The sequence below is a fragment of the Rhinolophus hipposideros genome (assembly GCF_964194185.1).
Source record: "Rhinolophus hipposideros genome assembly, chromosome: X".
NCBI lineage: Eukaryota > Metazoa > Chordata > Mammalia > Chiroptera > Rhinolophidae > Rhinolophus > Rhinolophus hipposideros.
Genome location: NC_138046.1, coordinates 7285080 through 7301770, shown reverse-complemented (window position 1 = coordinate 7301770; position 16691 = coordinate 7285080). Strand labels below are relative to the sequence as shown.

Sequence of the window (16691 nt, the reverse complement as noted above, 5' to 3'; positions counted from 1 at the left end):
TGAGGATGGGCCTTGTTACGAGAACTCTAGTGTATTTCAAACTGTTTACTTTCCCCCTCCCCCTGCCAGAACCATGAGGAGATTTTTCTCCAATCTTCGCTCTGAGAACCCAGTAGGGCTTATGGAGGTATAACTCACAAAAATGTGAAAGCCTCCCTAAGACAGCCCGCCCCTTGGAGTTTCTAACTCACAGACTTGTCCACACCGTACATCCAGCAATTAGTCAATTCAAGTTCAGGTTTTCATAGCTCAGCACTATTCCCAGTTGTGGGTTTGTGCTCTGGTAAGTTGTGATTCTCTGTATTCACCTGCCTCTCCAGTTTGGGGGCAGCAGTTTGCCCCGTGACATCAATTCTCCGTAGATCTAAGAAGTGCTGTTGACGTTTCCATTTGTTCAACATTTTACCTATTAGCATGGAGTGATGACTTTCAAGCTCCTTACATGCCAGACTAGAAACAGGAACTCCTCTCCGTCTGTTGTTTGATGGGTTGATTTTCATCATTATGGGTTACATTGTTATCCTTCTTCTACCTCACTCAGAAAGTCTAGGTGTTGGAGTTCACCTAATTTGTTTCCTTTCTTTCAGACACTACAGGTATTCACTGATTGTAATCCACCATCAGAAAACAGTTGACTCATATATTTTGCCAAGTTTTCCAGTTGTCTAGAGTGGGAAGGTAACTCTGGACCCTGTTATTCCCTCATGGCTATATCAGTAGTGAATACCTTGAAGCTTGGTTAAGATAAATATACATGCTAAATTTTCTAGAGTAACTAGTAAAATAGTATAAATAGAGTGTACTACTTCCAAACTAGTAGAGGAAAAATATTAAACAATGATAATGAAATCTCAATTCAAAAGCAGTCAAAAGAAGGAAATAAAGAAACAAACACTGGAATAAGTAGAAACTAGAAAATAAGATTTTAGAAATTAATCCAAATATCACTAAACAGAACAAATACATTTTCCAGTTAAATACAGGTTGTTGTTTTTTAATCCAGCTATAATCTGTTTATAAGAAATACATCTAAATGACAGGGGGAAACAAACAGATTGAAGAGCAGGACTTCCAGCTATGGCCAAGTAAGTACATCAACAAAAATCCCCTTAAAAAAGCAACTATAAAGCTGGACAAAATTGACGAAAACTACCTTTATGATCTGGAAATAAACCAAAGGTCTATAACAAATTAAGAAGCTGAACTTTGGGAATCTGTGTCATTCTAGCCTAGGGCTTTTCCTATCCCTCACAGCTTGGTTAGCATGGAGGTTCTGCCCAGGCAAGGCAGCCCATGAAGACCAGCAGCTTCTCTGCCTCAATTTTAAGGGAGCTAACTCAATTTAAAGTGGTGGGTAATACCCACACCTAGGGGCACTGTCAGTGGAAGTGTCTTGTCAGAGGCAGACCAGCAGGGAAGGGCCAACAGTACTTAGCTCTACTAGACTGAGGTTACCCATGCAGTTGGGACAAGTATATTCCTGGCTAACCAAAGAATGGAGAGGTCCCAAGCTATTCATGCTCTCCAGAACTACCTTGAGGCTACACACATGTATGTAGGAGACTCAAAAGGGCCCAGTGGAAAGAAAATCCAGGGAAGACCTTAAAATAGTCTAAAACATTGAAAAATCCCCCCACCCACACACAGTCCATCAGCAGAGTACACAAACCTTACTGGCTCAAGATGTTTGAGCACAGTTTCTGTCCATCACTGGCTGGCCATTACATTAGGCAGATACAGGGGCAATCCCTAGGAAACCAGGCGTAATATTTTAAACTGGAATTTTTTAAAGAAACTAAGCAGAGATGCTAGTGACTGCACACTAGAAATACTATGCCCAAGAAATACTAAAAGAAGTACTTCAGGCTGACACCAGTTAGCAACTTGAATTCACAGAAGACATGAAGAGCATCAAAAATGATTAATGTGTGAGTTAATATAAAAATCCCTTCTATCAAAGATACAAGATTGTATAAAGCATTAGGTACAACACTGTATTGTTGTGTTTATAACCTATATAGATGTAATATATATGACTTAAATAGCACAAAAAGAGGGAAAGAATGAAGCTATCTTGGAGTAGTCTCTACATTTTACCAAAATTAGGTGAGTATTAATATGAAGTAGATTGTGATTAGTTAAGATGCATAGTGTAATGTGATTGCAATTAAATATACATACATACATATATAAGTCAACAGAGGAAATGAAATGGTGCACTAAAAATATTTAACACAAGAGAAGGCAGTCAAGGAAGAGAACAAAAAAGACAGGAGATATATAGAAAACAAATAGCAAAATGGCAAATGTAAATCCAACCCAACCATATAAATCATTACATTAAATGTGCATGGTCTAAACACCCCAACCAAAAATCAGAGATTCAAAAAAAGCAAGATTCAACTAACTATACTGCTTACAAGAGACAAATCTTATATTCAAAGACACAAATAGATTGAAAGTCAAAGACAGAAAAAGATATATCATGCAGACAGTAAGCATAAGAGAGCTGGAGTGGCTACATTAACATCAGATAAAATAGACTTTAAGACAAAAGCTATTATTAGAGAAAGAAGAAACATTTCATAATAATGAAAGGGTGAATTCACTAGGAAGGTATAACAATTATAAACATATACGTATCTAGCAACACAGCCCCAAAGTACATGAACTAAAAACTAACAGAATTGAAAGGAAAGAGAAACAATTCAACTACGATGCCTGGAGAATTCAATACCCCACTTTCAATAATGGATAAAACTAGAAAGAAAAGCAGCAAGGATGTAGAAAACTTGAACAACACTAACAACAAATTTGACCTAACTGGAATCTATAGAACAGTCTGCTCAACGAGTGTAAAATACTCACTCTTTTCAAAAACACATGGAACGTTCTCCAGGATAGAATATAACCTAGTCCAAAAAACAAGCATCAATACATCTAAAAGGACTGAAACATTGCAAAATCTGTTCTCTGTCCACAACAGAATTAAATTAGAAATCAATCAATAAATAAATCTAGGAAATTAAAAAATACATGGAAATTGAACATCAAACTTCTCAATAACCCACAGGTCAAAGAAAAAATTACAAGGGAAATTAGAAGATATTTTGAACAGAATGAAGTGAAAACTCAACGTATTGAAATAATGGGATGCAGCTAAAGCAGTACTTAGAAGGAAATTTATAGCTTTAAATGTCTACACCAGCAAAAAAGAATGGTCTCAAATCAATAGCCTAATGATCCACCTTAACAAACTAGAAAAAGAAAAGCAAGCTAAATCCAAAGCCAGTAAAGGTAAGATTAGTGCAGAAATGAATGAAAATAGAACACAGGAAAACAGTAGAGAAAATCGACTCAGGCAAAAGTTGGTTCTTTGATCTTACCTAGACTGATCAAGAAAAAAGATTACCAAGATCAAGAATGAAAAGGGGGACGTTAATACTGACCTATAGAAATTTAAAAGATTATAAGGCAATCTTTTGAATAAAGGCAATGTTTATGCCAATAAATTAGTCATTTCACATGAAATGGGCAAATTCCTAGAAACACACAAATGACCAAAATTTACATTAAAAGAAATACAAAATTTGCATAGACTTAAGCAAATAAGTTGAATTAGGAATTGAAAATCTTCCCACAAAGAAAATCCAAGCCCAGAAGTCTTTACTGGTGAATTCTATCAAACAGTACACCTGAAAACATATGTCCACACAAAAACTTGCACAGAAATGATTATAGCAGCATGATTCACAGTAGTCAAAAGGTAGAAACTACCCAAGTGCCCATCAATGGGTGTATGGATAAACGAAACGTGGTCTATCTATGCAATGGAACAGTATTCAGCTATAAAAAGGAACAAAGTACTGACACACGCTACAACATGGATGAAAACATTATGCAAAGCATAAGAAGCCAGACACAAAGGGCCACATACTGTATGATTCCATTTATGTGAAATATCAAAATAGGCAAACCCACAGAAACAGAAAGTAGATTAGTGATTGCCGGGGGCTGGGGGTGGGCGATGGGAAAACTGGGGAGTGATCACTTAATGGGTGTGGGGGTTTCTTTTGGGGTGATGAAAATATTCTGTAATTAGATCATGGTGATGATTACACAACTTAGTAAATATACTAAAAAATAATAAATTGTACTTTTCAAAGGGTGAATTTTATGTAATGCAAATTATATCTCAACAAAAGACAAATTTAAAGTTTGAAAGGAAAAGGATTGAACAAGATATACCAGGCAAATATCAACCAAAAGAAAGTTATAGTTCCCATGTTACTATCAGACAAAGTGGACAATAAGGCAAAGGCATTATCAGTACTAACACATGTCACTACATTTTAGTCAAACCCTTAACTTGCCTGAAATACAGGGCCATTCTAAGCTCATGTGCACCTAATAACCTAACATGAAAATATATAAAGCAACTGTTGAAAGAACTATGAGGATAAACTGAGAAAAGCAACCGGGCCTCTACTTGGATCATTATGGGAGGCAGGCTTGGTCCCCTGGTGTGAGGGGAACTCCCAAACTCTCCGTGGGGCCTGAGAAGGGGAATCTGGAGATGAGGTTTTTACATTTATCAAGAGGGTACAGATAGGGTTGAAAAATACCGACAAACTCTCTTAAGGCAAAAATCCGATCTTGTCACTGTGCTGCCTATAACCCTCCGTGGCTCCCCAGTGCCCTCTTGAGAAAGCTCACTTTCCAGGCTGATCTCTAGCCACTTCTCACAACCAGCCTCAATCAATGAAACTGGGCTGTTTGTTTTTTCCCAAACATTCCCCCCAAGAAGACTACCATGGAGACAATGGTGCCTGGATGAAGCTGGGGTTGGACAGATAACATGGCTGCCATGTGCCCACCAAGGAGGTAGCAGGACGGAACCCAGCTTAGAGTTGAGACAGGGATCCTGGCTTGGCCCTTTCATCTCCCGAGTAGGCCTGCTTCTGTCCTGAGTTCTAGGGCGGTGTGGGGCGGCATCCTCGACTCCCTCACACTCTCTCCCCACCATTCATTCACTCCACCATGACTTATCTCCATCTTTCCAGGCCCCTGCAGCTGCCTTGGCACAGGCTTTCTAAATATCTTGTCTTGCCCCCTACATGACCCGTACACATGAATCCCTTACACTGAACTCCACAGGGGTCTTTTCTAGGGCCCAGATACCACACCCACCTCGGCCACTGTGGAAGAACACTTCCAGATTCTCACGTCGCAGAGAGTTTCATTAAATGAAACCGAGGCACAACGTTAAAGGTGACATATCCAGAGCAGTTCCTCCAGCCTAGCTGGAGAAGTCGCCCATCTTTTCCTCAAGTCCCCACACAATCCTCACTGGCAGCAGGGCAGTTACTTGGCTTCTCTATGCCTCAGTTTTCCCAGCTGTAAAATGGGGTCAATGATAATGAGAGTGGCCACCTCCCAGCTGAGGTTTGAGTGAATACCTGGGAAGTTCTCCAGAACAGGACCTGGCACACAGTGAGTCCTCAATAAGAGCTCCCAGTGAGCCAATCCTTGGGGTCAGCTGCAAAGCTAGAAGAATCCATATTTACAGAGATGAGGGAGAGAAACAAGTCTCTTTTGCTTCATTTCCCTTCAGGAACCTCCAACTTGCTATGTCCAAAACCAATCCCATGGTCTCTGCCCCAAACCCACACCAGGTGAACCCCTCTTGGCAAATGGTTCCACAATCCACCCAGAAATGCATGGGCCACCCCAGGCCCCCTTTCCTTCATTCCCCACCCTAGTGTGACCGCCCCACCCCAGGCTGAGTATCCTGGGAGCACATGCCACCACAGGTTTGCTTTAAGACAGTGTATGCCCCACCCTGTGTGGCCCAGAACGAGGGACATAACTTCCTCTTGGGACACCCATGAGACTCCCTCCTCAGTTCCGGTCCCCTATGCCCAAGAAGGCCAGCCTGCTGGACTCTGCTCCTAAGCCACAGCGCCTGAGTTCCAGCCTCCCCAGCTCAGCACCTGCCCACAACTGACTAGGGGCACTCTCCACTGCAACCCCTCCAGCAGCTCGCCCCTGCCCAGAGACTAAGACCGGTCTCTTACCCTGCCAGGCTCTGGTCACTCCAGCATCCAGCGTGAGCACCCACTGTTCCCTGAGCAGGAAATGCTCTCATGGCACCCACCCCCAGCTCCCTCTCCATCCCCCCATCTCTTGCCTTTGGATAAACCAGTCCTTTCTCTCTCCCACGCTGCATCCCACAGCCTAGCTGAGCCGAAGCTTTCCTGGCACCCACTGCCCCCTCAGATGAGAAGGGCTCAGAGGGATGAAGGAAGTGTGCTGCCTCTGCCTGACCTGGGGATCCCGCTCTCTCCCCGTTCCCAGATGGGCAGGGCAGGACCTCTCTCCCAAGGGAGGACTTTCCTGGAGCAGGATTTCGGGCAGGGGACAGCAGTGGAGGAGAGGAATGGTTTGGGGCAGCTGCCCCGGGTGCTGAAGGAACAAGGGTGGCCAATGGATGTGACCATGGTGCCGCCTTCTGGCCAGAAGCCAAACTGCACCCTGTGTCAGGGCAGCGGGAGCTGAGGCCCCAACTCTGCAGCGATGATCTGGTCGCGGGCCTGGGCTGGAAGAGTGGGCCCTCTCTGAACGTGTGATTCCTTCTGGAAGGACTGGCTCAGACGCTCTCGCTCGGGGCGTGCTGAGCAGCCAGCATGCTGCTTTCCCCATGCAGGCAATTCCTATCACCCAAGTGGCGGGCCCAGCACCCAGCACAGAGCAGAAGCCCAGTCAATATTTGACAGACAAAACAAGAATGAGTCGGTGGCGCGGGGTCCAATGTGAATAACTGAAGAGAGGGGAAAGAGAGCCAGCAAAAGGACACCGGTGAAGACGTCTGAGGTGGCAGGACAGGAGATGACAAGGCCCCAAGTGGGGTTGCTAAGGGGAGACAAGACATGTCGTCGAAGGTGAGAAGGCCAAATTGTTGAGATCTGGCCGTGGAGCTGGCTGCCTGAGGTCCCCTGGATTCCGTGACCCCAAAGCCTGGAGCAAAGGATGACCCAAAAGTGGCCATAGGGACAGAGGAGAAAGCTGCCCACTCCCCTGCAGACTTACCCCAGGCTCAGGGGCCTGTGTGGTGTGTGCATGGAGCAACATGGCACAGGAAGGGGGTGGATGGATGCTGAGAGAAAGCCACAGAGGGGCTTGTGGGCCTGGGAACCAGCAGGCGGACATGCCCACCCTGGGCCCTGCCCATCCCCAGCTATCCGGAGGCGTGCTATGCGCTGGCTGCTCTCCTCAGTGGAAGCCCGGCCCCCTGGCTCCAACTCCAAAACCTGATCCAGTCTCCACACACCAAGACCCAGGCCAGTCCTGCTTTGGGTCTCACTGCCCCTCTTCGGTACCAAAGGTTCACAAGGAGAAGGTTCTTCTCCATCACACTCCATGATGGGGGCTGTCAGGGGGCAGCAGCAGGGGTCACAGGAGGAAGGAAGTGTGGCCAGCTCACCCAAAACCCTGCTTTGGCTGGGGCTGAGGAGTGGCCCTAGGGTTTTCCCCTGATGGCCACAGGGGAAACCCCTAGCAGGGTCGAGAGGCTTGGGCCCCTCCAGAATGAAGTTCGAGGGGCATGGGCCATCCACACCAGAGGACCAGCCACCACTCTTCACACCAGGCCTGGGGCCCACAGGTTCCAAAGCCATAGCACAGGGATTGAGGACAGGGTGGCGCCCTCTCCTGGCCAAGGAGCCCCTACTCCACTTCTCTGTCACTAGCCTTCCACACAGGAGGGCGCACGTTGGAAATGCTATGCATGGCCACAGCCGCAGAAAGAGAGGGTGAGGAGAGAGGTTGGAGGAGACAGCCCAGGACTCTGGTCGCCCTCCAGGTTACAGGCCTCAGCGGGCCTGTGAGTCCCTCCCAACCTGGCCTTGCACAGCAGAGCACTGCATTCGGTCCCTGGGGGCCTGAGGATGGGCCCCCACTGGGCCTCCTGCCACCCCCCTCTGCTGGCAGCCTAACGGAGACAGAACCACACGAAAGCTGACCTCTAGGGTGGCAGAGCTGGTGGCTAGGCTGCCTCTTGCTGGCCCTTTGGGGGTAGGGCAGGAACAGGAAGTTCTTGGACAACGTGGAGCTTGTCTGCCACGATCGGAGGAAGCAGAAGTTTGGGTGGCAGTGGGTGAGGTCTGCTGGTGGGGTCCCACGGGCAATAGCTCTGCGTCCTTGGTTTTTTCCCCACAGGTGACACCCATCCCCTCCACACTCGTCCCCCATCCCTGTCCCTTACCCCTCCCTCCAGCTCACCACTGGCCCATTGCTCTGTCTGTCTTTATTGATTTGGGGAAAACTGGAGGAGGGGGTGGAGGGTCACGACACAAGCTGGACCACCCACAGTCAGCGAAGCACAGAACAGCGTGCAGGAGGGACAGCCCCTGGAGCCTCTTCAGCTTCTAGAGGGGTTGTGGCAGCGACAAGGGAGAGGAGCCCCTGTGGACATGCCCCACCAGCCCCTGGGTGAGGGCAGAGCCTGAGGGGTGCCCCACTCCCACCGTAGTGCCATGAGCCACACCCACACATCTCAAACTCTCCAACAGAGGCCAGCCCCGGGGTACAGAGGATGGGGAGAGAGGACTGAAAGGGTCCACAGGAAGGGAATCTGGGGGTCAGTGCACTCAGTCTCGGCATCTGCCAGGGGTGGAGGGGAAGAGAGAAGCGTACAGGGAAAGGGGACAGTCAGGAGGCACCCCGGCCTGCCCTGTACCCCTGCTCCCAGTCAAAGCTCTCGGCAGCGGTGCCCACTGGGTGTGGGCACAGAGTCCCTCAAGGATCCTCACGATGCCTGCAGTCACCAGCCCCTGCTGGCCCCTCGTCTTCTCTTCCGGGAACCCTGACTCCTCCTTTCCATCTGTGCTCTCTGCCCTCAGCCCTTTAGTCTTTGGGGTCCACCCCGCTTAGCTCTTGGCCACATGGGGTCACCACCCTCTAAACTCACCAAGGAGACACTTCCCAGGGGGTGTAGGGCCCACACACACACACCTGGGCATCACCACTTGGGGGGCTGGCCAGCCCGGAGGCCTGGGTGGCTGTGGCGGGCCATTTTCCGCTCTGAGGCCTCCTCACCCTCTGGGCTCTGCCCCAGCTTTCGGATGTGGCGCAGGAAGGAGGTGGCATTGAATGCTCGCTGCATGGAGAAAGGAGTGTCAGGCCATGCCCCCGCCCTGAGCCCAACATTCAAGGACCACAGAGGCCACTGGCGACCCAGGCCATCCCCTAAGGCCGAGGGACGGGGCCGGTGGGGGAGGGGCAGCCTTGAGCTGACTGGGTCCACAGGTCCCGCCCCACACTGACCTTCCAGTGGGTCCGGGCAAAATTCTTCTGGATCTGCTCACTGACGGAGCCCAGGATGTCCGTGTCAAATGCTGCATCACCAGAGATCCTAGAGGGATGCTAAGAGTCGGCGGGGGCTGGGGGTGTCCCTGACGGTGTGGTCCGTCCCTCTGGTCCTGGGACATCTTGGCAGGGGTTGCACTCACCAAAGGTGCTGTAAGGCCTGCTGGCAGGTGAACCTCTTCTGGGGGTCTCGCTCCAGAAGGTGCCGGATGAAGTCTTTGGCTGGAACAGGGAGGTCAGGTCAGCCCAACCCATCCCTCCCCGCCCCTTTTCACTCCCTCCTCCCCTCCCTGAGCTCAGGGCCAGCCTCAAGTTCACCTGATTCTGAGATGTCATCCCAAAAGGGAGAGTCAAACTCGTAGCTGGCCCTCAGGATCTGGCTGAAGAGTTCAGGGTCGCTCTCGTCGTAGAAGGGGGGGTACCCACACAGCCTGGCACCCACAGATGAATCACCCAGCTGTCCACCCCTCCCCAACCCAGCAGGGGGCAGGCAGGCAGAAGAAGAGCCTTCCCAGTGGTCACTCACAGGATGTAGGAGATGACACCCAGGGCCCACACATCTACAGCCTTCCCGTAGGGTTTCTGTTCCAAGAGCTCCGGGGCTGGGGGCCAGAGACAGACAGACAGACGCACACCCGCACACGCGCACACCAGCCTTCAGCGCCTGGCTCAGCCTATTTGACCCCAGGAATGGCCCACCGCCTGCCCTGCCCCTGGCACCACGGCTCCCGCTGGGTCCCCCAGGCCCCTGGCCTCCAACAAGCCTCAGGGAGCCCTCCTCACTTACCCACATAACCTGGGGTCCCACAGGCGGTGCCCAGCATGTTGCCAGCCTGGATTTTGGAGAGGCCAAAGTCGGATACCATGATCTTGGAGTCCTCGAATGGCGTGGCATATAGGAGATTTTCAGGCTATGACACAGGCAGGCAGAGGACGTACCACGTCAATCCTGGTGTGGCCCGCTGGGCCGAGACAGGACAGATTGCAGGGGCAGGGCCCCCTCAAGTCCCCCAGACCTTGGTGCACAGGGAGACTGGGTCAGGCCCGGGCAGGTGGGCAGGAGGGCAGGCACCTTGAGGTCTCGGTGCACGATGCCCAAGCTGTGCAGGTAAGAGACAGCACCAAGGACCTGGCTGACCAGGTGGCTGGCGTCCTTCTCCGTGTAGGAGCCACGCTCCATGATGCGGTCAAACAGCTCACCTCCTGTCACCCTGTGGGCAGCAGGGCCTCAGCTGTCCCAGGCCCTTCGACCCCCACTCACCACCCAACCCCCGGTCTGCCCCTGCCCTCCTCACAGCTCCATCGCCAGGTAGAGGTGGGAAGGGCTCTCATGTACGTCCTCCAGAGCCACGATGTTGGGGTGGCTGACCCTGCAACGGCAAGAAAAAGCCCTTACGGGGGCTGCAGCCCCCCTGGGCTCAGGTCCTAGGAGGGCTTCCTCCTAACTCTGCCCCCTTCCCTGCGACAGGCCACCCCACCCAATCCAGCAGGGCCGAGCCCCACGCCAGCCCTTCCTGGGGACGCAGAGGAGGCAGGGTGCTCCGTCCCAGGACACTGCTGCCTGCTGCAGGCCTTGAGCCCCTGAGCGTTAGCAGCCTGGGCAGTGCCAGGGGCACACCTGCGGAGCACTGCAATTTCATTCTCCACCAGGGCCTCCTTGCCTCGAAGGGCCTTCTTGGGGATGCACTTGAGGGCAACAAGGTGTGAGGAACCCCGCTCCTGGGCCAGCACCACCTCGGAGAAGGCACCCCTGCCACAGAGACGAAGACACGGGGGGAGGCAGAAAGGGGGCGGTGAAGGTAAAAAGGGGGAGGAGGGGAGGAGGAGGGGAGAGAGAGCAGGGGTGGGGAGAGGGAAGGGCTCCCCTAGCTGAAGCAGATGGGGAGGCACTGTCCATCCCACGCCACCCATGCCCCCACACACATACTCAAACATTCACTGACACACAAACACACACACTCCCACATTCACTGACACACTCACGAGCCCAGCTTCTCCCGGATCTCATAGACACTGCTGATGTCCTCCGTCTGTTTCTTGAGCAGCAACATGTCTGGGGGTCAAGGGAGAGGTGGAGGGAAGCCTCCTGGGTGAAGGGCAGCCCGGTCCCCCACCCCAGGCCCGGCAGTGCCTCAGCCCCCCTCAGCAACAACCCCACTCAGGAACACAGGTCCCATAAAGTCCCACATACCCACCCCCAGCCCGGTCCATCTCGCCCCTCCCTCATTGCCCAGGTCGGCACTCCCAGGTGGACAACACCCAGCGAGACCACTGCATACACGCCTCCCCCTCCCAGATACATGGCCGCGATCGGGCACCCCCCCACCCTGTCACCCCGACGGCGATCAGCGGCCAGACACGGCTCTCTGTCGCCACACAACTGAGTCAGTCACGATCAGCCACCTTCCAGAAGGCTCCGTGCACCCCCACCCCGGCCCCTCCAGGCCCATCCTCATCCACAGCGCCCAGAGGGCCCCATCGCCCCCAGGCCTAGACCTGCCACCCATGGCCCAGCGCCCACAGGCACACTCCACACTGACCAGCAACCCGCCCGAGATGCACCTGCGACCCCCGCGCACAGCCGCCTGCCACGACCACGGCCACCCACGCGGCTGCCTAGGCGCACCGCCCCTGGGCGCCGCGAGGCGGTAGGAACTCCGCAGCCTGGGCCTCCCGCGTCCGGAGCTGCGTGGGCCGCGTGCGTGTGAGCCGGGGACGCGCCGGGCGTGACAGGTGTGCACTGGGACACGCGGGGGCTGCGGCGGCCGGGGCCGGGACCCCGCACGCCCCCTCGCGCGCGCGCCCGCTCCCTGGAGCACCTGATGCGGACCTGGAGCGGAAGCTGCAGCGTCGCCTCGCGCAGTGGCCGCTGCGCCGAGCCCCCCGCCCGCGCCCGACCAGCGCCGCCCCCTCCGCGCGCGCTCCCGCTGAATGCTGTTGGCCGAGCACGCGGTGGCCACAACACTGCAGGGCGCCTTGTAAGGCAATCGGCCGTCGTTGGCTGCCGCCTCCCTCCTTGCTCATTCATGCCGGTTCCCGCCGGCTCCAGCCCCCTGGCGGCCTGGCTGGGCCGGCCCCAGGGCCTTTGCACCACCGGTGTCCTCCATCCGGAAGTCTCTTCACTCTCATGTTGACAAGGCTCTCTGCATGCCTTCAGGTCTCTGCTCTGTCCAGGCCCTTGGGTCTAAAACAGCATCCCTTCCCTAGCCCAGCCCTGCCACTTCTGCCAGTCGAGCCTGAGCCCCCATCAGCACTCAGTTGGAGGACAACCACAGCCTCCTCACTGGACTCACTCTGTCCTCTGAACACACCCTTAACCTCCCCTACCCCAGTCTCTTCCCCACCCAGCAGCCAGACCATTCCCTTTGAGATCGGTCATCCATGGGCTACAAAGCCTCCCATGGTTTTCCGTGTCACTCCAAAGCATGAGACCCTACAGTGGCCTGAGGACTCTGTATGATCAGTTTCCCTTCCCCATCACTTCTCTGGGCCCTCTCCACCTACTTTCCCACTTGCTCAAGTAGCTCCAGCCGACTCCAGCTACACTGGCTTCCCAAGTGGCCCTCCAACACAACCTGCATGCGGTGTGTACCGTACATGGCCCCAAACACACAAACATGCACCTGCCCCAGGGCCTTTGCACTCACTGCCTCTCTGCCAGGAATGCTCTCCACTCAGATATCTGCTTGGCTTGCTCCCTCATTCCATCAGGTCTCAGCTCAAATGTCACCCCTTCAAACAGGCCTCCCCTGTCCGTCCCCGCCCCGCCCTGTTTGCCGAACAACCATCAATGCAAAATCACCTTCTGTGTCTTTTCCTCACCAGAGCATCCACTTCCAAAAAGGGTCTCTGCTGACCCACCCTAGGGAAAGTGCTCAGGAAATAAGTGCTGGGTGACCGAAATCAATCCTTCATCCAACAATGAGTGGATTCCTACCCAGTTCCATCGGTCCTGATGGCCCTCCCAGGGAGTCCAGGCCTCACCAGAGATGGGAATGGGTGCCCTGGCTGTTGACAAGAACAGGTCTACACAGGCCACAGCTGTAGGAATCCAAGGAGTCGCAGGGTCCAGGAGTGACCTGCTGAATCCATCTTCCAGGGGTCTCCTGGCATGAGAGACAAAGTCTTTAAGAGGGTCCACAGAGCAGGCAGAAGTTTTTTTAAATCGTCTTTCTTGACCTCATCTTTCACATGTACTCTGTCCAAAAATCGGTAAGTCTGAGAAGGCCCCCTCCAGTTCTTATCCCCCGACCCTTTCTCAATTGCCCCTCCCAGTTCACTGAAGGAGGCTCCAGGAGCCCCCCGCACTTGGCAGCACAGGCTGCACTCCCAACTGCTCATCTCTGCGAACAAGGTTTCCTAGGGCTTAGAAAAGAGGAGTGGGCCTGATAGTGAGCGCCACCTCATGCTGGCAGTAAGTCCTATTGGACGCAGACTGGAACCCATCTCACTTGCTCGTTTGATGATTATCCCAGAAGAAACATGATCAGAGTCCTGTGGTCACAGGCAATAACAAGAAATGTAACTTACATACATTTGTGTTTTGGAGAAGTACGAGTGAGAAGTAACAAAAGACTACCCACGTGAAAAGAGATGGCACACAGAGACTTCTCTGAGGGGCAGCAGACGAAAAGGGGAGGCAGGAATAAAAGGGCCCACTTCCAAAGTGAGCCTGAGCAAACAAACTGCCTGGCGCAGAGTTTAAGACGGACATAGGTATCAATTTACCAGGTGATTTCGATGCTATTGGCCTCGTGTAAAAAGTGATATCACAATTTTTGTTTTAACTTAGTATTTACAATATACCTGAATTACACCCTTCACAACTATTTAAATATCTGTTGAAATATTGCATTAATAAATGTAAACTTCAAAATGGATGTGTGTGTCTGTGTGAGTGTGTGTGTGTGTGTGTTGGGAAGTGATGGATAGTTTTTCAAAATCCTTTCAGGAGACCATTTACAAAAAACTTAACTCAGGGCCGGCCCGGTGGCTCAGGCAGTTGGAGCTCCATGCTCCTAACTCCGAAGGCTGCCGGTTCGATTCCCACATGGGCCAGTGGGCTCTCAACCACAAGGTTGCCAGTTCGATTCCTCGAGTCCCTCAAGGTATGGTGGGCAGCGCCCCCTGCAACTAAGATTGAACACGGCACCTTGAGCTGAGCTGCCGCTGAGCTCCCGGATGGCTCAGTTGGTTGGAGCGCATCCTCTCAACCACAAGGTTGCCAGTTCGACTCCCACAAGGGATGGTGGGCTCCGCCCCCTGCCACTAGCAATGGCAACTGGACCTGGAGCTGAGCTGCGCCCTCCACAACTAAGATTGAAAGGACAGCAACTTGACTTGGAAAAAAGTCCTGGAAGTACATACTGTTCCCCAATAAAGTCCTGTTCACCTTCCCAATAAAATCTATTAAAAAAATTAACTCAAAGTGGATCATAGACCTAAATGTAAAATGCCAAACTGCTAGAAGAAAACACAAGAGAAAATCTGTCTTACCTTGGCTTGGTGATGAGTTTTTAGATACAATATGGAAAGTGGAAAGTGTGCTTCATGAAAGAAAAAAATGACAAATTGGACTTTATCAAAATTTTAAATGTTTGCTCTTCAAACAACAATGTTAAGAGAAAGAGAAGACAAGCCATGGGAGAGGGGGAAACCTTTGCATTTCCTGATAGATATCTGATAAATGACTGGTATCCAAAACATATGAATACACGGAACTCTTAAAACCCAACAATAAGGGGGTTAACTCAAGTAAAAAATGGGCAAAAGATCTGAGCAGACATGTCACCGAAGAAGAAATACAGAGAGAAAATAAGCAATGAAAAGATGCTCACAGCATATGAATGAGGAAATTGCAAATGAAAACACCGAGATATCACCACACACCTATCAGGCTGGCCAAAATCTGGAACACCGATAACACCAAATACTGGTGAGGATGTGGAACAACAGGAACTCTCATCCATGGTTGGTGGGAATGCAAACTGGGGCAGCCACTCAAGAAAAGAGTTTGGTGGTTTCTTACAAAAACGAAATGTACTCTTACCATAAGATCTGGCAATAACATTCCTGGGTATTTACCCAAAGGGGCTGAAAACTTACGTCCACACAAAACCTGCAGCTTTACTGAATGTTTACCACAGCTTTATTCATAATCAGCAAACAGTGGAAGCAACCAAGATGCCCTTCAGTAGGTGAAAGGGTAAATTTTGGTCCATCCAGACAACAGAATACTATTCAATGATAAAGAAGAAAGAGCTATGAAGCCATGGAAAGAAATGAGTGAGTCTTAAATATATATTGCTTTGCTAAGTGAAAGAATCCAGTCTGAAAAGACTGCATACTCTACAATTCCATTTATATGACATTCCAGGAAAAGCAAAACTATAGAGACAGTGACAGATCAGTGGTCGCCAGGGGTTTGAAAGAAGGGGTTAGTGTTTGACCAAGGGAAGCCTGGGGGTGTTTAGGGCCATGAAACTACTCTGTGTGGTGCTGTAATGGTGGACATGTGGCATTCTGCATATGTCAAAACCCAGAGAACTAGATGGCAGAAAGAGTGAATTTTAACACATGCAAAACTAAAAATAATATTTCAGGAGATTGAGGGATCCCAGGAAGGAATGAGGACTGTGACCAAAGAATGTACGTGTATTACAAATGTATGAAGCACCTCCCTGAAGGGGGTCAGGGGAAAGGGGCTGATCTAGTCACTTTGGAAATGAGTGGGGTCTGTAAGACCAAAGGCAAAAGGAACAGCATGTGGGCACTGAGCTCTAGTTGACAACGTTATTCCCCACAAGGGGAAGGGGTAACAATTCTGAAACCACTCTACATGTGCACTGGAATTAGACAATTAAGTAAAAGGAGGGCAGAGGGTGGGAGCCAGATTTTTCACTGCTGAACTGAGGAGAGACAGACAAGCAAGGGGAGGTACTAGAATGATCTATGTGGTGATAGATCAGAGCTGGAGACATCAGGATGAACTTATGTTTACCTTAATATAGATACAGGTGCATATAGATATATGCGTCTGTATGTATGTATAAGAAATACATATATATGTGTATATATATGAATGTCTGTAGATATGGGTATATACATAGCTTAGTATATAGATAAATTTTCTTGCTGCCAGCTGAGAGGGCCTACAAGCAATCACACCTCAGAAACAATGAGTACACTAGATCTTGGTTTCTAATACCGTTCTCCAATAAAGGGCTCTTTGGAGAAATGGCTGATTCTAGGCCTGGGGCAGGAAACAGACAAGATGAGTCTGAAGCTCCTTGTAGTGCCAGAAAGCAAGGAAGTCTCGCCTCGCC

At 51.0% G+C, this 16691-nt stretch overlaps 1 protein-coding gene across 7 annotated transcripts; it reads right to left on the bottom strand.

Annotated features, from left to right (window-relative positions):
* Positions 1-8292: 8292 nt before the first annotated feature.
* On the bottom strand, positions 8293-12264 carry PNCK (pregnancy up-regulated nonubiquitous CaM kinase). 7 transcript variants are annotated; one of them, XM_081042698.1, is made up of 12 exons: positions 12197-12264; positions 11350-11419; positions 10985-11116; positions 10662-10736; positions 10439-10577; positions 10154-10277; positions 9893-9968; positions 9685-9797; positions 9510-9588; positions 9325-9412; positions 9013-9157; positions 8293-8661 (listed from the first exon to the last, which is right to left on the bottom strand). In XM_081042698.1, exons 2-11 carry the CDS (start codon positions 11415-11417, stop codon positions 9020-9022), a joined length of 1032 nt encoding a protein of 343 aa, XP_080898824.1. In that variant the 5' UTR covers positions 11418-11419; positions 12197-12264; the 3' UTR covers positions 8293-8661; positions 9013-9019. The 7 variants fall into 7 exon arrangements, with proteins under 7 accessions (XP_080898824.1, XP_080898820.1, XP_080898823.1 ...); XM_081042694.1 differs by having other exon boundaries at positions 11929-12245; XM_081042697.1 differs by lacking the exon at positions 12197-12264 and adding an exon at positions 11907-12047.
* Positions 12265-16691: the final 4427 nt, after the last annotated feature.